The sequence below is a fragment of the Muscardinus avellanarius genome (genome assembly GCF_963383645.1).
Source record: "Muscardinus avellanarius genome assembly, chromosome: 11".
NCBI classification, from domain to species: Eukaryota; Metazoa; Chordata; class Mammalia; order Rodentia; family Gliridae; genus Muscardinus; species Muscardinus avellanarius.
In genome coordinates, this window is record NC_137797.1 from 76,574,567 (window position 1) to 76,595,711 (window position 21,145).

General features: G+C 38.9%; 1 protein-coding gene across 1 annotated transcript in view; it reads left to right on the forward strand.

Annotated features, from left to right (window-relative positions):
* Positions 1-21,145, forward strand: part of NELL2 (neural EGFL like 2) — a gene marked incomplete at its 3' end in the record, with an annotated part of 418,867 nt that overhangs the window by 52,483 nt on the left and 345,239 nt on the right. The window contains exon 3 of the mRNA XM_080706086.1: positions 14,151-14,301. Within this exon, the coding sequence (XP_080562212.1) occupies positions 14,151-14,301 (151 nt within the window). The remainder of the gene's footprint in view (positions 1-14,150; positions 14,302-21,145) is intronic.

A 21,145-nucleotide genomic window follows, 5' to 3' on the forward strand; every position in this document is an offset into this window, starting at 1 on the left:
CAATAAGAAAGAAGTGTGTTTTTTTCTGACACACAACACTCTAGAGGCAGGCAGGTATATTAGGGCTGATGGGAATCTCTGCCACCAGAGATTATTCAGAGACCCAGGTTTTGGTCTATTTTTGCTCCATGACAGTCTTATCCTTATTGAATAAGTTGGCTTATTCCCACCACATGTCTAAGGGAAAAAAAAAGAGTGGAGGGTTGTCAGCTTTCATTTAATAAACAGTTTTAAATTAAAATATTTTTGCTCACAACCCATTGGCCAGGTTTTAAGACATCTGGCACTTCAGCTGCAAAGTATACTGGGAAATGTAGGTTCTAGGTGAACAACCACGTGTTCACTTTAAAGTAGAGTGTTTTGTTACAAAAAGAGGAAGAGAGCTATTGTCATTGGAGGACAGTTCTCATTTTGCCATAATGAGATAGGACAGTTCATGGTATTGATGTATTACTAATCTTTGTTTCAAAATTCCCAACATGATCATTCTATTATATACATATACTAAGTGCTCAGTATATATTTGTTGGCTTAATTAAAGTAATCAGAAAACTGGAGACAGTCTAGGAATTGACACCTAAGGGAAAAAAATCTTTTCTTGAAATGGGACATACACAAGTATAGTGGGTTCAGATATGAGGCTCCTGGGAATAGCAAATTCCAGATATTACCATGGATGGTGTGTGCATCCTCTGTGCTTTATGCAAGGCCAGTATCAACATTTATTTATTTATTTTAATTGAAAATAAATGGTATTGCTGGGTGTGGTGGTGCAGGCTTGTAATTCCCGCGCTTGGGAGGTGGAGACAGGAGGATTGCGCATGTTCGAAGCTTAAGAGACCCTGTTTCTAAATTTTAAAAAAGTATAAAATAGGTCTGAGGGTGTAGCCCGGAGGTAGAAGGGTTTCCAGGAACCCCACTACCACCAAAATAAAAAAAGAAAGAAAAATTAATAAATGGTATACATTTAAACTGTGCTTGGTGCCCTCTCCCCCCAGTCCTGTTTTCTCTTCCCCCTTCCCAAAAATGAGTGTCCAGGGTAAGCATGCTATATTCATACTTTTACACATATTCAGATGTAGCTCCTCCATTAACCAACTTCAGCCTTCTTCCTCTCCTGTCCTTCCATTCTAGCTTTGCTGAGGTTTCCCTTCCATTATCTGGAGTCCCTCTAGTTTTGTTGAGATTTTGCTAAGTCCCATTAACATATATTTATTTATTTTTTAAATTTTATTGGTGCATTGTAATCATACGTCTTAATGAGGTACAAGATGGTAGAGACACACATGCACACATCACTCATTTAAATAGTGATTTTAATTTAGAAAAACTCAGTGATGGGGAAAACGTCAAGCAGGTGGTATGATGGGGCTGGAGGTAGTGCCTCGGAATGAGTGGGAGTTGGGGGTGATGTCCAGCCTGGTGAGTGGGCAAGCCCCACAGTCCCCACAATGCAAAGTTCAGCAGCCACCATATGATAGATTTAGCATTCTGACACTTAGTATGATTCATCCATTCCTAAGAGGCAAAAAAGTGAGATTTGGCAAGATCCTGACAGAATATCAATGCTTCAACCAAGCAGATGGGTGTGCAGGGCTGAGTGGAGGCAGGGAAACAGAAGTGGAAGCTCAACTTTGTAGACTGGGCCAACATGTTAGGGCTGGAGAGAGATTTATTTTAGAGGATGCACAATTCTGAAAGTCCCACTTCTGGTTTTTTGGCACCATGATCATAACTGGCTGGTAAACCAAGGAGAGCCAGAATTAGGGTCTGGGGGAACAAGTGCAGAAACTGACCTGAGGGCTATCATCTACAAATCCTAAGAATGCTCCAATATGCTCCTTATTATTTTGTACTTTATAATGCTTTTTTTTTAAAATTTATTACAGTAAAAGTAATCATAGTAGAAACAATGGAAAATTTGATGGGGTGGTTAATCATGATTGCTGATATTTTGATGTCATGTTATTCTGAAATAATTTGATTATTTTAATTAAAGATAAAAGCAGAACAAGCCCTCCCAATTGATGTTTCAGGTCAAATTGGCCTACTAGCAGGAAGCTGGAATTGTGCATTTCAGCATTTCACTTCTGCATAATTGATGAAGCTCTAGGTACTATCTCCTTGACTATTCAGCAAAGATTCCGTTAGAATTTGCTTGTGCAATCAGAGGTTGCACAATTCATAACCTGCACATTTTATGGAGGTAAAACTATTTATAGATCTTTGTTAATCATTTATATTAATTAAGAGATATTAACAAAATGCTAATGGTATATAATAGAAATCCCACTTGGACCCTCTTATGTTTTCTTCTCTTTAAATCATTGCATATGTGTGGATATAGAGATAGCTAGTTTTTTGAAAGGGCATTTTTTTATTGTTAGGAATTATATGAATATTTAATTAGGCTGCAAAGAAAATAAAGGAATGACTTGTGATTTAGTTTTTGCTTAGAAATAGTTGAAATATATTTCTCCTTTGTGTTTATAGTTACTATATTAGTAGATGAATCATTTAAAAACAGTTATATGTGTATTTCAGATGGAGTAAGATACTATAGTACCTAATTAAAAATGTCTAATTAAAGAATTTATAACTTGGGTGTGGTAGCATATGCCTCTATACCCAGTACTTGGGAGGCGGAGACAGGAGGATCGCAGGTTCAAACAAGCTAGCCTCAGCAACTTAGGGAGACCTTGTTTCCAAATAAAAAGTAAAATAGGGATGGATAGAACTCAGAGGTAGAATGCCTCTGGAATCAATCCCTACTGCCACAAATCAAAACCAAAACCAACCAAATGTTAAAAAAGGCGCGTGTGCGTGCACGCGCGCGCGCGCGCGCGCGCGCGCGCGCGCACACACACACACACACACACACACATTAGCCCGTGTTAGAATTATTAAAATATGCTAAGTGAGATTAGTCAGTCACAAAAAGTAAAAAATCAAATTCTCTACCCAATATATGAAAGCTAGGGAGAACAAGGGTCATAGGAGAAACTCTAGAAGAGGCAGAAGAAACCATATATGAACAAATAAGATGACCTAACTGGGAGTGGGAAGGGAGAGGAGAGAAGTTCTCTAATGTACATGATGCACATTCATAAGTACATCGCAGTTAATCAGTAAGCAAAACACGAGAAGGAGGGAGAAGGGAGGAAATGGGGTGGAAACTGGGGAGGGGCTAAATAGGTGAGGTATGCATGTATGCCTCTATCATCTTGTATCCCATTAAATAAAGAATAAAAAATAGGGCAGGGGGTGTAGCTCAGAGGTCAAATGCCCCTGGGTTCCAGCCCCAGACCCGCAAAAAAAAAAAAAAAAAAAAAAGAAAAAAAGAAAAGAAAAAGAATGTATGACCACAATGCGCCAATAAACATTACGAAAAAGAACTATTAAACCAGCTGGTGTGGTGGCACATGCCTGTTATCCCAGGACCTGGGAGGATTCTCAGGTTCTTCACCAGCCTCAGCAATTTAGTAAGGCTCTCAGTAACTTGATGAGACCCTATTTCAAAATAAAAATTAAAATAGAGCTGGGGTTGTCGTCTGGAAATAGAAGGCCTGTGGGTTCCATCCTCAGTACCAAAAACAAAACAAAAAGAATTTATAAACTTTAATGTTAATGTTAAAGTGAATAATTTGTTAATTTAAACATAACCTTATACAGCAATAGATGGTATCAATAAATGAAGATGCAAATTGAGCCTTTTCATGTAGCTTTAAGGGTAATACTAGCAAAAACTCAGTTTTTTATTTAAAGAAATTCAGTCATTTCAGTTAAAGTTTCAATGGCTTTAATCAAGACAGAACTATGTTCTGTCAAATATAATAGACCATTAATTTAATTTTCCTAATATATTTAAGATATTGATTCATGATATTAGTTAATAAGTTGTAGGCATTCAGTTTAGGTTTAATTTGGTAAGACATTTTGGATTGGCTAAAGAAAAGTCTATCAAATTATCTGCTACATATGTTTGAATGATTCTATCAAGACTCTTTTTCAGGTAGCGAGGAAGGACGAACAGGGGAATGAAAGCAGTCCATTGGAGTTGTAGATGACATCATAGTTGATGCTGTCATCATCATCTTCAGTAATCTCTTGTTTGCTTAAAGTTTATATTTATTTGATTTTTTTCTAGAACAATATTATAGTTGGAAGAGGAGATAAAAAAGAGGAAGGCTGTTTGGGCTGATTTACTCTCTCAGTTTTGCTTATCAAGACAGCTAGTAATATCATTGATGAGATTCTGAGGAACTGGTTTACAGTAGCCAAAAGTATTAATCTGAATATAAACTTAAATGCCAATTTAAATTTTAATCTACAATCAGAATTATGATAGTGAACTAAGCCAGAATACTCATAGGAGTTTATCAGTACTGCTTTTCTGAATTAAAATGCACTCTGGAAGCTATATTATTATCAAAATCTTGCTGATTAATAAGGAAACAAGTTAAATGGAATAACCTTAATGTATATCTTACAGATAAGAGTTTAATACTTTAATTTAAACTCCAAATTAAAGAGCTATTTTACTGTTTGTGCCCCTAGTATTATGACTGTATTTTGTTCTATTTTATTAATGGAAATTTCAATATAGGAGTCAAATGATTTGATTAAAGTTAACCAGTTAAGTTGCTGAACTCAGTATTTATTTTTGTTTTATTGGTTGACTTTTAATGCTTCTGATTATATTAATATATGTATGTTTTTATGTGGTTGGATATTCACAACATTAAACCCATATGCATTTTTTTTTTTTTTGGTGGTACTGGAGATGGAACCCTTCTACCTGCGGGCTATACTCCCAGACCTATTTTATATTTTATTTGGAAACAGAGTCTCTTAAGCCAGTAAAGCTGGCTTCGAACCTGCGCAATCCTCCTGTCTCCAGCTCCCAAGTGCGGGGATTGCAAGCGTGGTCCACAAAGCCTGGCAAACCCATATACATTTTAAAATTATATGTGAAAATATATGCCTATTTTTCATTGAATCAGATTATAATGAGTTTCAGATTGGAAAGGAATGTTTGAGATTGTTTGGGGTTTAATATGAATAAGAATGTAAAAGGAGAATTTCCGGTATAGTAAATTCATAGAAATGAGCCCTGGTTTTTTACTCATGGTGTTGATTCTGATTGGCTTGGCTTCTTTGTATATCTCTTTTTTTTATCTGCAATTTTTATTCTAATGGAACCAAGAATCCCATTTATTTACGTTGCTGTAGGGCTTAAATGAGATTATTAATGTTTAAAGACTGCAAACTATGTGTATATTTTTAATCCAATTTTATAGTATGGCTTTTGAAATTGTTACTTTTATACTATAAAACACGGTCATATTGAAAGGAGAGTAAGAACAATGGATGGAAACTATCATAATAATCTTAATGTATTTCTAATATGATTTTTGAAGACAATAACATAGCATAAAGAGTGAGAAATGGCGATTTTTGTGGGGTTTGGAACATTCTGTGTCAACAGCTATGATTAGATAGTTTTCATATATGAATGATATTTTCATTAGTCCAGTGATACGTGGAAAAAGAAGTTTTCATATACTGCAGTGGGTGGAGATTCCTGTTGACAATTGTAGTGATACTTTCTAATTTCAAAAGAAGAAAATAATGCTTACCTATTTTTTGTTATTAAAAGTTGGACAAATTCCTTCTCCGTACTTTAATACTGGCATGCTGAAAATATTTAAGTAATTAATAATTAGGTAATTAATAATTACTGGAAATTAAGACAATCATCTGACTTACAATAGCTACAGAAAAGTAGTTCATATAAATTTAACCAAGGAAGTGAAATACCTGTGCACTGAAAACTAATATGCATTTCTGAAAGAAATCAAAGAAAATATAAATAAATGGAAAATATCCTGTGTTCATGAATTAGAGTAATTAATATTTTTAAGATGTTCACACTACTTAAAGTGATATGCAGGTTTAGTGCAATCCACAGCAAAATTCTAATGATGTTTTTCACAGAAATAGGAAAAAATTCTAAAAATGTATGTATGTGGAACCATGAGCCTTCATCTTGAACAAAATTATACAAGGTAGAGGCATCATACAACTTGACTTCAGAGTCAACTACAAAGCAATAATAATAAAAAATAAAAGTAAGCAGCATGGTAGTAGCATAAAAAAAGACATCAATCAATAGAACAGAATAGAAAGCCTAGAAATAAATCTGTCCACTTTTAGTCAATTGATATTTGACAAAAATGCCAAAAACACACACTAGGGAAAGGATAATCTTTTCAATAAATGCCTATCCTTCAGTAAATGCTGTTGGTGATTGCAGAATATATAAAAATCAAACCAAAATTAAGAGTTTAAATGTAAGCCTTTAAACTGTAAAGCTAGTAGAAGAAATCAAAGAGAAAAATTTTCTTGACATTGGTATAAGCAATAACATTTTTGGAAGGCAGCTAGACTCACCACTATATCACCAACGCCGCGCGCAATAACATTTTTGGATCTGGCTCTTATTAAGCAACAAAGGAAAAAAATAGACAAATGGGGTTAATCAAGCAAAATGTACTTCTGAGCCAGGTATAGTGGCACATGCCTGTAATCCCAATACGTAGGAGACTGAGGCAAGAGGATCCCCGGTTCGAGTTCAGCTTCTGTAACTCAGCAAGACACTCAGCAGCTTAGTGAAGCTGTTTAAAGAAAGGCGTTATTGGGGGTGTAGCTCAGAGGTAGAATTCTCTGGGTTCAATTTCTAGTACCAAAAACCCCAAGTGTTTCTGCACAGCAAAGGAAATAATCAAAGTGAAGAAACAATATATGAAATGGAAGAAAACATTTATTTATATTTAATAAAGGCTTAATGTAAAATATCTAAAAAATTATGAAACTCAATAGTTATAAAACAAATACCTATTAAAAAGTGGGTGAGCTGGGTGTGGTGGCAGAGACAGGAGGATCACGCAGGTTCGAAGCCAGCCTTGCTGGCTTAAGAGACCCTGTTTCCAAATAAAATATAAAATAAGTCTGGGAGTGTAGCCCGGAGGTAGAAGGGCTTCCGGGAACCCCAGTACCACCAAAAAAAAAAAAAAAAAAAAGTGGGTGAAGGTCCTGAATACAAATAGTAAAATATGAAAAAAAAATGTAAGCTAGTATCACTACTCATCAAGAAAATGTAAAACAAAATTGAAATGTCACCTCATACTTGTTAGAATGATTGTTATAAAAAAGGTAAAAGATAACAATGATTGGTGAGAATGTGGAGAAAAGGGAACCTTTATATACTGTTGCTAAGAATATAAAGTGGTACAGCAATTATGGAAAATACTGTGTAATCCTATAAAATTTAAAATGGAATTACTGCAAGCTGGGCATGGTGGCGCACACTTGTAATTCCAGAATTTGGGAGGCTGAGACAGGAGGACTGCAGTTCATGCACAGCCTCACCTAGTTAGTGAGGTCCTTTTTGCAACTCATTGAGATCCTGTTTCAAAATAAAGGATTAAAAAATAGGGCTGGGGGATGTTGCTGAGAGGTAGAATGCCCCTGGGTTCCATGCCCAGTAATGCAAACAACAACAACAACAACAACAACAACAAAACAAACAAACAAAAAAAACAAACAAAACAAAACAAACTACTACAGTGATCCAGCAATCTCATGATCCAGCAATCTCAGTTTTGAGAGAAAAAAAAATCTTAAAGAAATGACATCAGTATCTTGAGGAGAAGTCTATACTCTGATGTTCATTGCAGCATTATTGCAGTAACCAAACTCTGGATGGACGGAACTTAAATATCCTCTAGTGGGTGAATGGATGATGAAATTGTGGCATACAATGGACATACTAGTCAATCTCAAACAAAGGGAAATCCTACCACTTGGGACCATGTGGGCAAACCTGCATGACATGATGCCAGGCACAAAAACAAATGCTTTGTGCTCTCACTTATATATAGAATCTAAAAATGATGAGTATCATTTTTAATACTTGAAATTTGCTGAGAACAAATGTTAAATATTCTCACCAAGCAGAGAAAATGGTGACTCTATGAGGTGGTAGATATGTTAGATTGATTGTGCTAATCATTTCACAATTACATGTATGTCACAACATCATGTTACACACCTTAAATGTATAATTTTCTATTTATCACATCTCAATAAGTGGTAATAGGTCCCTATCATTCTGAACTTCATTATGATGTGTGATCACAATGTACCAATAAAAGTTTATTTAAGAAAAGAAGTAAAAAGAAAAAAACCAAAAAGAGGTATTTGGCAAACAAAACAAAAACCAATAATAAAGAAAAAGAAACTTCAATCTGACTCTTTTCAGTAAACACCTATATTTGTTACTAAATTTATTATTATATTAAATTACAAGTTAATTTTGGAAATAAGAAAGTCCATTTCCCTTCCCTTCCCTTTTCTTCCCTTTCTTTCCCTTTTCCCTCTTTTCCTTCCCCTCCTTCTCATCATCTTTCTCCTCCTTCTCTCTCTCTCTTTCTTCTGTTAATTATGTACATGAGGAACATTTTTCAAATCCCTAGACCTTATTACTGCATCCACATATGAAGTTATCACTCCATCCTAGTAGTCTCATGACTAAAAGTGAGTATTTTGATGTTACTGCTTCTGAGCTGCTTTGTTATTAATAATTACTTTAAAGTGTCACTAGTCATTTTCTTAGTGGGATTTTTAGGCTCTGCATACAATATAAATAGAAAACACTGAATAAATTTTATATTTAAACTAAAGCAGTGCTTCAATTAAAATTATCCAAAACAGCATGGGCATGTTGATAAGCTATTCTTCAGAGCTTGGTAGAATTTCAAGGCCTCTTTTCTCAGTATATTTTTTCTAAGTAGGCAGTTCATATAATCTTTGTCTTCCATGCCTTGGAAAAAAAATTCAATTTACAGTTATAGTCCTTTAGAAATAGAAACTGTTGTGCAGAATTGTGTTAACAGTAATTTTATTGCTAAAACTTTTTTGTTAATTTTTAAACTTAGAAATTGATATTTTTGGCTATTTTTGGGATGTTTAGAATACAAGTAAATTCAGAAAATTACCACAAGGTATATGGCTCTTGATAATGTTAGTAGGGTCTACAGTCTCATTGCTTGTGAGAGTAGAATGGTGAGTATTAAAATCTGAATAGCAAACTCATGGTGTGTACTACATGCCAAGAAGAGCTAATAAACCATGTAATCTTTGGAAAATTTGGAACTTCTTCTGGCTTCAAAATTAGTTTTTGTAATCACTGTATTTTCCTCTATTTGATTGTTAACAGGACAACTTGTTGAGAAATTGCTTAATATATTCTGAATTAAGTTTTTAATCTGAAACTTTAATGAAAACAAAATAAAGTACAATAATGTTTTTTATGGTGGCTTCTTTGACTTGATTTACTGGTCAGTACCAGAATTGTGTCTTATAGTAATTATCACCAGGAACTCATATGGTACACTTACACTTAACATTGCATAACCCTTGAGATGAAAATTGGAGACAGGAATGATAATTTTACAAATTGGGAAACAGAGATACAAATTGACAAAATAAACTTTTTAAAACCCTACTAAGCCAGTAACTTAAAGAAATAAAAGTGTTGTATAATTAACCTTTTGTGAATTTTTTTTTTGTGTTGATGTTTTGTTATTTTCATCTGCTTGTGACTGTCAGTTAAGCATTTAAAAGGATGCTGTGTCCAGGAGGCAGTACAGTTCAGTGGAAAGAATACTGAACCAGAAATTGTTATCCCTATTGTAACTTACTATGTGTCTTTGGGTGGACAGGGGATTGTGTAATGGCATTTTTTTATTCATAAAAATCTATTTTTTCCACTGTCCTGTTTGTAGAGCTTTGTGAGAGCAAAATGAAATGTAGGTTTAAAGGGAAATGTACTATATGGGCATCATTGTATGTGTATAGATGTACATTTTGTATATATATGCATATACAAGTTTTTATATATCTATATGTTTTGTCTCTGCTGTATGCTGTTGTTTTTTTCAGTGACCCATTGTTTTATTCTTCTCTTGTTCTGTGATTTACTCAAGTATTGTGACTTTCGATACCTCATTCTGATGACTTCTAACTCTGTACTGTGAATTTTGACTTCTCATGTGATCAAACTCTGAAGTATCAGCCACGTACTGCATACTTAAGGTGCATGTCCCATACCACTTCATCATTACTGACACGAAGTGGGTACTAGAATTCTCTCACCACATTTGCTTTCACTCTTTCATTCTTTCATTCTCTCAAGCTAGAAGCTTTGCACTTAATTAGGTTTATTTGTCTCCCCTTCTTTTGCCTTTTGCATGTGCTTCATCAGTGAACAAGTTCTCTAGATTCTTCTGTGGCAACATCTCCCAAGTCTTCCTCCTCTTGTCTATCTTAATGCCTCTGAAAGAATTCTGAGCCTTCTAGCCCTGCCACAAATCCTTCCTGGACTTAGACATAATGAATTCCTGAAAACATGTTTTTCAGGGGAAAAATAGATTTAACTATTTTTAGAGTAAGGTAAGGGTTGGTAACAGATGGTATTGTGTGAATAAAGAACTAGCAATTATAGTTCAATCATGATGTATACTTCCTGTTAAGTATCTCTGAATCACATCCAGGGCACTGAAAGATCTTCCCCTGTGTTCTGAGACCCTGAGCTTGAGGGCCAGGTAAGATGACCACCTAGAGAGGCCAGGATTTGTCAGATCTTGGTCTCTTCCTCCCTCTGTCCTTCCATCCTCCTTTCAGTACAACACAGGTGGAAGCTTATGCAAGCCTGTTTCTAAACAAACATTCAATATACTTGGTTAATCCAGATGGGAAAAAGAGCATATTATCTTTCTTATCACTGCAGGGTGAATTGAACAGGGCCTCTGGTTACCATGTTCATGCTAGAGCATCCCTCTTTCCTGCAAGCCACCTCACTCCCAAAAGAGGGCATGAAACAGGGAGACATAAACTGGGGGGAGAAGTTGGATTGAACGCGTGATCCTGTCTCCGCCTCCCAAGCGCGGGGATTACAAGCTTGCGCCACCACGCCCGGCATGCTCTTACTTTAATTCAGTCCCTCAAGTTAGAAACTTTGGGTTTAACGAATTAATCTGCGTCCTTTTCTTTCTTATTATTTTATTAGTAAATTGTAGTTACACATCATAGCAAGGTTCAATGTAATACAAACCTGCATGCACACAGTTCTTGGTTTACTTCCCTCTGTATCCCACCCCACAACCCCCTTTCTCCCACGTTAGTGAAATGGTTACAGTACCTTCACATTTGCCATAGTATTATTTGAGCTGTTTGTTTTCTTTACCTTTCCCAAGTTTTTTTGTGTGTTTTCATTCTTTTTCAGATAACCGCCTTCATTTCCACCAGAGAGGTTTTTTCAAAATTTAGATTGGTCAGTGTTTTATAGTTTCCTTTATCACTTTCTTTTTTTTGTTGTTGTTGTTTTGGTGGTACTGGGGTTCCTGGAAGCCCTTCTACCTCTGGGTTACACTCCCAGACCTATTTTTACATTTTTATTTGGAAACAGGGTCTCCTAAGCCAGCGCGCACGGCTGGCTTCGAACCTGCGCGATCCTCCTGTCTTTGCCTCCCAAGCGTGGGGATTACAAGCGTGCGCCACCACGCCCGGCTCCTTTATCACTTTCAACCATAGTTACTTACATTTTTACTGATGATATTCATCATAATCTTAGTTTTTTTGTTTCATTTTTTGACTTGCTTATATGTAATTTAGAATCACACAAACTGCACGTCTGATTCTCATCAACCCTGTGCAAACAAACTAAAACAATACAACCTCTGAGCTCTTCCAACAAATTTTGCTTTAAAACCAATGGAGAATAATATAGAGATTTAATGAAGATTTTTCCATGCATATCAAACAATAGAATTGACTAAAATTCTTTATTCTCATTTTTTTCCCCCCTGAAGTTCTACCTTGTTAGGCATCTGTGACATTTCTCTACTCCCTTCCTCTTGCTTGTAGCGCAAATGTTCCAGCTCTTTAGGCCACATTCTTGAGTCTCTTCATTGGTCTGATTGTCATTTATGTATTTGATGTGGTCCTTACTTCATTCCTCTCATTTACATCCCCATCTATCATCCTGCTCAGCAAGACAATGGATGCTGCTCAAGCCCTACCTGCCTGAAAAGCAGAGAAGCATAATAAATATAATTTAATATCATTTGGTTTTATATAGGAATTAAAATGAAGTAATCAAGATTGTGAATGATTCACTTCTGTATAAATCAGAGCCCATTTTCTTTTATTTTGAAAAAAGAAACTCACTAGATGGCCTAGGCTGGCCTCAAACTTGGGATCCTCTTGCCTTAGCCTCCTGAAATAGCTGAGATCATAGGCATGTGCCACTGCAAACAGCATTTCCTAAAACTTTGAGCCAAAACTTCATTAGCCTGAATTAAATACCTATTCTTGAGCCAGTTATTGTCGACAAGAATAGATACTGCTTCAGTGACTAGGGTGTGTCACATCACCATATCTAGCACAGAGGAGTCCTGGGTTGAGAGTTGGGATGGGGTTTTTTTAAAGTCAAATATGAATATTTTTTTCCAAGAAGGCGAATTGATAACGGTGATGAGATCAACAGGTGTCCCTTACGTTGGTCTATAAGGTTTTGCCTCATCGAAAATCACTTTCCTATCCACCCCATCCAGCAGTGTTTGCCCTTCACCCATTCCAGCTCTGCCATGCCCTCACATGCCTCTCTGCTTTTTCACAAGCTCTACGGTTGTCTGGAATGTGCTTCCTTCCTTTACCTACCTGGTATACTCTTAATCGAATGCCATCTGTTTTCTGAGATCCAGGTGCTACTGGCTACTTTTCCTTTTATGGCCCAGTGCCACTTTGGACCTCCTGTATAACAGCAATTATTTGGTTGTATTAAAATATTTGTCTCTCCCTCTATTTTATGGATATCTCCAGGGCTTATTCATGTCTGTGTATTCCTGGTGATAGACACAGAGCAAGTGGTAACATTTTTATTCCATAGATCTGTGGGCCTAAGAAGATGACGAACTTTGAGATTACTCTGTATTCTCTATTTCAACACGCTTTTGGTTCTCAGTTGGATTCTGCTACACTGCCTTCCGGGGAATATTTAGAAGTCTGTAGGAGTACTGGCAGGAACCCAGGAATGTTGAATGTTCTACAGCACACAGGATAGTCCTATAGAAGTAAGGACTGTCCTCTCCAAGCACCACTTCTATGAAGAACGACTTATCTGAGCTGCCTCATGGGAAAGAGGAGAATGATTTTATCACAACACAAAATACACTCTGATTCCCATCAACCCTTTGCACATACTACAAATAGAAGAGCCTTGTGCTAAAATTACTGGGGCTTTTGAATGGCAGGGCTTTTATTCCCCACTAAATACACTTCTATCTCTATTTCTTCTATATCCTTTGGGGTTGAAGTGTAAGAATAAACCATATGAAAAGTGCAGAGTAAAAAGGTTCTCCTTTTCCAGGTAAATGTGTCTAGGCTAGGCTTTCTCTATGCCTGGGAGGAAGGGGATGAGAATTCTATACATTTCTTTTAACAATATGGTGAGATAATTTGATCTTAATGTTTCATCCACTGCACAGAATGCTGAGAGTGACTAATTTCACTGATCTTTTAAAAATCTATTTATAGTAAGCCTTCTGGCTGAAGACACCAACACGGAGAGTGGCACATAGATTTAAATCTAGAATTTCTGTCAGGAGGTGTCAGGAAAGCTAAATGGTACTAGCATGGCACTTAGATCCTATTCTACGAAATACATCTATTTGCTCATTGTTGATAATGATGTGGCTATGATTTCTAAGCTATAAGGAGCCTGTAAAAAGAAAACTTGGAAGCACTTCTCTTCAAATAAGGTTCTTTGACTTTTTGCCTCAAAGGAGAGATTTTTGAAAAAAATATTTCTGAACATAGTTCAGTAAATTCATGCAATGTCATTGTCCTGTATTATATATAACATAAAGACTTATGGAAAGAATGTTGAGAAAGTCTAAAATTTGGTCTTTTTCAGTAATATCTTGATGAATATTGCTTGAAAGTTGTTACATATAAAAGGTACTTACTTAATAAGACCAAATTCTAGTCTCGTCTTAATGTTTGCTTATCTATTTATTTATTTATAGATACTCCCAGAAGCATAAAAGCATCCACTGCTACAGCAGAGCAGTTTTTCCAGAAGCTGAGAAATAAATATGAATTTACTGTTTTGGTGACTCTGAAGCAGACCCACTTAAATTCAGGAGTTATTCTCTCTATTCACCACTTGGATCACAGGTAAGTGTGGCTGGTGGAGTTTCCAGTGCTTTCATCTCATGGTTGAATGAACACTTTAAAGAAAAGTAAACAGAAGCCCTGTACAAGGTAGGCTTAAAACAGAGTGATTTTACTATATTATGTAAAATCACACACAGAAGTAGGGGCCCCTGTTTTTTAAGGTGATAAGAGCACACAAAACTCACCTTTTTAAAAACAAATTTGTCAATTCCTAATTTTCTTGTGCCATCTTTTTCAATATTAAAGCCAAACGTACTTTTAAATTAGTTAATGATTACCCATAAAACACTATATTCTTTTAAAATTATGTTTATATGGCATTGGAGATTGAACCCAGGGATGCTCCACTTCTGAGCTATACCCCCAGCTGTAATTCTTATTTTTTATTTTGAAACATGGTCTCATTAAATTGCAAAGGTCTCAAACCTGCAATCCTGTCTTAGCTTCCCAAGTACTAGATTACAGGTGTGTACCACCACATCTGGCTACTGTATATTTATTCTCTTTTTGCAGGACATCAGCGGAGTTTAGAATTTAGCAGTTTTATAAATTTGATCACTGACAGATAACTTCTTTTTTTTTTACTTCATAGATTGTAGTGGTTTCAGGTGTATTCTGGATATGTGTTCAATAAAAATTCTAATTAGTATCTTCTACTTTCTGTTCTATGGTAGAAGCATCATTAGGAGAGCTGGTGGAAGGAAGGGGGAGGAAGAGGGAGGAGGACAGAAAAATTCATTCCTGACACTTTGTATATGTATAAATTGCTTCTAAATAATGCCAAGTAGCTTAAAATGATTATTTCTTGAAAGAATAACCACAGTCTGCAATGAAATGTTCTCCATTTCTGTATTTTGAGTAACTTCTCTACTGCTTATTATCTGTGGAATGTGGGCAAGTCATTTAACCTGTCTTTGTCCCAAATTCCTCATCTGTAAACTGCAACAAAAGTAGGACTTACTTTATAGGCTATAGCAAAGAATAAAGTGTTATATGTGTAAAATACCATGTATATATAACAATTAATGATCTCATACAGGTGTTGGCAGAAAAACTTTAATTTGGTTTCTCTAATCAGAGATGATGCAGCTTTGGGACTTCAAAAATCTTTTTTAAATACCAAAGGACAAATGCAAGCAAGTATAGGAGATGAACAAAATATAACAGGTCCAACTGAAAGCTGAAGCTGTTAGGGGCGGGCACTCTACCTGGCTTGCTCTCAGGGCATGAAGATCCCATCTCTTTTTATCTTTAGCTTCGGAAGATCACTTCCCAGGCCCCTCACTCGGATTTCTTTCCTCCTAGGTGCCTATATGAGTGGAGGGGGTCTTCTAAGACTCCCCTGGTAACTGTTTTAGGACCTTCGAGAGAGTGAGAAAGGAGAGGTTCCATCTCCACAGGGTCACTAGGACCTTCCCCTTGGTGTGTTTCTGGCCCCAGCAGGCCTCACCTTCAGGTGCTGAGATCAGGAGAGGTCTGTGCTTATCCTATGGGGCCTCTGGCCATGTCAGTTGGGCTTTTAGGCAACATGAGTCACGTATTATGAGGGAATATAGTTCTTTCACAGAGTAGCCTGACATACTTGCTAGGAAAATGCCCTTTTTATTGTGCACACTAGGTTTATTTCTCTTCAGTTTTCCCTAAGTTTTTGTAGAGGTGAGGACTCACCTAATCTTTGTCCGGATGACTTTACTTAGACATATGAGAGCTGCTGCTACTTCCTTCTTGCCCTTTTGTCTCTGCACTGATCAGTGTTGGGCACTCCATCTGATCCTCTTGAAGCGTGGTGGTCTGTTGCCCTCATCTCTTTGAGTCCCAGATGCTCAAGGTATTATTATATTGGTCCCCAGAGTTGACCAATTGTGCACATATTTGTTCAGCACCAAACTCTTGTACTCTGCATATTTTCCATCTAACATTTATTAAAGTAGTTTGCAACTTCTCTTAGATGACTTGCTGTCAGGCAGGTCCTTTTCTACTCTTCCTATGAAAAAGACATGTCAGGGTTTTATTAGGGCTTTATATTGACAAATTTTAATTGAAAATAATAAATTTCCAAATTATTATAGCAATAGATTGTCATTTTAGAAAACTTTAAAAATGGAAAGTACAAAGAAATAGGAAATTCATAAAAATTATGTTACCAAAAAGAGTAATATTGAAATGGTCTTATTTTATTTAATTAATTAATTAATTAATTAAATTTTTTTTGAAGGAAGACACACCTTTATTGCAATCCCTTCTGTGGACACTTGCAAGCCATTACTATGCAAATACAGTTGGTGGCCCAAAGTCAGTCAGCCCAAGCCCAGCAAGCATAGCATTGGCTCCCGCAGGCTTCATGCCAGCCATTCCCTACCAGTGCCCTTCCCTATCCCCAGCAGCAGTGTAAGCCACAACATACAGCATTAAATCATATGCAGAAAAGCAGCTGCAGCATCCTCAGTCCAAGCAATTAGTTTGGTTTTGCAAAGGGGCCAAGGTCCTGAATCTCGGATCTTCAACCTATCTGTACCAGCCCAGACACTGTAAGCACTGAGAATCCTCTGGCCCCTTCAGCCCATGACTCAAATTCAGACTCCACAGCCCTTTTCCTACCTGAGCATCCTCATGCTGGCCTTTGAGAATGCTGTGCTCTGAAGCTTAGGGAGGGATGGAGGAACATGAACCAAGGGCAGGCAAGTTGAGAGCACCAGGTCTTCTAATAATAGGCCCACAGGCTCCTTACTAAAGGGAGCCAGCCACAGGCCTATTGTAAGGAGTCGTGGAGTCAAAGGGGAATCCAAGGCCAAGAATAGGGGCTTTAAGGAGAGCACCTGCTATACATAACAGAGTTGCTCACTGTAGTGACCTTTCACCTCCCTCAGAACCATTGACTGTGGTGTGTTCAGTGTCCCTGGTCTTGGGTGAACGGGGGTGGCAGAAGGTGGGTGTCAGGGTAAGACACTCACACTTAGGTCAGTGGACCCCTCCCATGAGCTACAGCAAGATCTGAAACCATCGCAGCATCTTACTTTTCTCTGTAGAGAAGAACACTTCCTGTACTTCCCCACTTTGCACTGCTAAGGAAGATGTGATGCCCACTGCTACCTTGCCAGGAGCAGCAATGATTTCAAACAGAAGCCGGGATTCTGAACTTCATCCCCATCACTAAGCACTAGACAAGACACCGTTCTATCTCAAGCACAAAAACAATGATGCTATGCTTTCTAACTCTAAGTGGGTCTGTGTGGACAGCTAGGTGCTCTTCCTTTCCTGGAGGAGCACCCGTCCTGTGTGCTGCCCTTCTCTGTGGTCAGCAGTATCTGCCTAGAGCTCTGGCCAAATGATGCCACATCCACAGGCAGAGGTCAGAAACACCCAGGTCCGGGCAAGCCAGGGGCTCCTGAAGTCACCAGTCCTCCTCAGAGTACTCATAGAGGGCCATATGGAGTTCCACAGTGGACAGCATGGAGCTGGCCAGCAGGACTCACAGAGGCAGGCTGCCCACTGCCTGTCTGGGACAATTAGACCTTGTCCCCCAGGACCTCGCAGCCCCCTGTTGAGGTGGACCTTCATTTTGCAGCAAGGGCACAGGCACCCAGGGGAGCGTGGGCAATGAGGATTCAGGGGTCCTGCTGCCCAGGCTCAGGAACTGAAGACCCCGAAGGTAGACATGCTTCCCCTGCGGCCAGGGGCGGCCTCTGCTGTACCAGGCTCTGGCTCTTCTCTGCGATGATGCTCGCCAGAGCTGGGACTGAGGCCCGGCTGACTTTACATCTTGTCGGTTTTGTTCTCGAATCTTGTTCATGTCCAGCACTTCTTGGGGGTCGGTGTAGAGAGGCACAAATTGGTTTGGGTTTTCAGTCCTTCTGGGCATGCCGCTGCTGGATTTCTCCACCTCATCCTCCTTCATCCATGTGGTCTTGGGCCAGGGGCTGCCCATGCTCCTCTGGACCTCGTCGGCCATGTTGACCTGTAGGTAGGTGTTGGGTGTTTTGAGCCAGCGGGTCTTCTCCTTCTGTGGCTTCTGGGCGTGCTGCTGCAGGGCAGGGACTGGCGCGCTTTCCTCCTCAAACATGAAGGCCGTGACTGTAGCTGGGATCTCCACCTCACTTTTGTGTTTGGTTTTCTCTTGGACAAAGGGGTGGCCGTAAGTGTAGCCTGTTCTGTAGCCCAGGTTGTCCAGCATCCTCATGAGGGCCTCAAACTCGTGCTCTCCCAGCCGGCTCTTCTGCATGGGCCCGAAGGTACTCCCGGCCCACTGCATGGACCCCACCTCATGTGACCAGTGCTTCTCCTGCTCCAGGAGGATGAGGTTCTCCATTCCCCAGTGCTGGACAGAGCAGACACCTGTATCTCACATGCAGTCTGCAGGTGGAAGACCTTATAAAACGCCTCCTCCACGGTGTCGCCTAGAGCAACCACTCCATGGTTTCTTAGCACCAGGATCCCTCAGCAGGCTCCTATTCAAGCACGCTCTTCACCCAGCAGGTTGTCCCACGTTCCCAAGGGTGCGTGGTGGTAGTATTCTGCCTCTGAGGTAATTTCTTCAAAAGTTCCAGGTGTATTACGTCATATCTCTGCCTCTCCTGAGTACTTGCCGCGGCCAATGCGACTGCCTCCACCATTTCAAATCTTTCCCAAGCTCTTTTCCCATACCGCATAATGTCCAGTGTTCCTAAGCATGTGCGACAGTAGCATTCGACCTTTGGGATAATTTCTTCAGAGGATCAGGGTGGGTTGGATCAGATGTCTGCCTCTCCCAAATCCAAATCTCCACCGCTATCTTGGCCACTGCTGTCGCCGCCGCCTTCCTCCTAGGTCTCCGCTAGACTCTCTCCTTACAGGTGATGTCCAGGATTCTTAACAATGTAGAGAAGCAGCAGTCCTCTTTTGCGGGGAATTTTTCCAAAAGTTCCAGTTCAGATGGATATGTTTTGTCTGCATCTCCAATATTCTAGCTGCTGCGAGGGCCATCTTAATCCCTCTCGAATATTTTTCTTTTTTGTCCCCCCCCCTTTTTTTTTAAATAAGAGAAGAGAGTATGTGTGGTTTGGGGAGGATGTGGAATCAGGCACTCCTTAGCAATGAAAACTTTTTTTTTCTTTCCGGGTGGGAGGGGTGTTTCTTAAGGGTGCCCTGCCTGCACCCGCCCACCTGCCCAGGGTGGGCCATGCGGCCCAGACCTCAGGGGCCTTCCGGATGTGGGGGGGTCGCCTAAGGGTGCCCCACCCGCGCCCACCCACCCGCCCAGGGTCTGGGCCAGGTGGCCTGGATCCAGGGCCTTCCGGGTGGGGGGGTCACCTAAGGGAGCCCCGCCCGCGCCAGCCCACCCTCCTGGGGGTCAGGGCCTTCAACGTGGGGGGGATACCTAAGGGTGCCCCGCCTGTGCCCACCCACCATCCCGGGGTTGGGGCCATGCAGCCGGGACCTGGGGCATTTTGGGTGGGGGGGTTGCCTAAGGAACCCCCCAAATTGTCTTATTTTAATCTAGTTCTTTTGTCTGTGTTTAGGCATGCCATATTTTGTTTGATTAGTTTGCTACTTGTGGATATATAATGACTTTCCTTTTTAAATTTAATAAATAACACCATGATAATATAATTATACATATATCTTTGTGTTTGATCTTAGACCTTCTAGTTATCCTTTAAAACTGTAATATTAATTTCATAACTTCTTTTTATACTTATGCATTTTACATTTGTATCATTTACAAATTTGGTTTACTTTTATAAATACTACCTTTGAGATATAGTACATTGTTCTGTTATATAAAACATAACTTAGTTTCATGAAGAACATTTTATTTATTTTTAATATACCTTTATTGGTGCATTGTAGACTCCCATCATAATGAACTTAAGAGTGATAGGGACATACATGCACACATCACTTGGTGAGCTCCCCTTTGGCTCCCTCTTCATTTCCCCCCCTTCCCTCTACATGATATTGAAATTGGCATTGATAATTTCACATATGTTTATAATGTCAACGTGTTTCTTTCAATAATTCTTCCCCTTACTATCCCTAGACCCCCATCTCTCCAGTATCCTATCCCAGTACCTCATCTCTCTTGTATCCCAGTTATTCCCTAGTTTCTGCAAATATGAGAAAACATATATGATCCTTCACTGACTGATTAATCTCACTTGACATAATGTTCTCCAGGTCCATCTATTTTCCTGAAAATGATATAATTTTGTTTTTTATTGCTGAGTAGAATTTGTGTATATATCCCATAATTTTGCAATCCACTCATCTTTTTCTGGTTCCATGATTTGGCTGTTGTGAATTGTGCTGCTATGAACATGGATATACACGTATCACTATAGTATTCTTGTTTCAATTCCTTTGTAAAGATACTGAGAAGTGGTATAGCTAGGTTGTATGTTGGTTCTATTCCCAGTTTTCTGAGGAATCTCCATGCTGATCTCCATAGCAGCTGCACTAATTTGTAGTCCCACCAACAATGTATAAGAGAGTTCCTATTTCCTACATTCTTGTCAACATTTATTGTTGTCTGTATTTTCAATGATTGCCATTCTAATTGGGGTCAGATGGAATCTCAGTGTAGCTTTGATTTACATCTCCCTGATGCATTCTTCTTCATGGCTTAGTAAAACTCCATTGTGGATATACATCATATTTTCTTTTTTGTGGGTCTGGGGATGGAACCCAGGGGCATTTGACCTCCAAGCTACAGCCCCTGCCCTATTTTTTATTCTTTATTTTGAAACCAGGCCTCACTGATTTGCAGAGGGCCTCAGTAAGTAGCTGAGGCTGTCCGCGAACCGCGATCCTTGGGTCTCAGCCTCCCAAATGCTGGGATTACAAGTGTGTGCCACCACACCCGGCAATA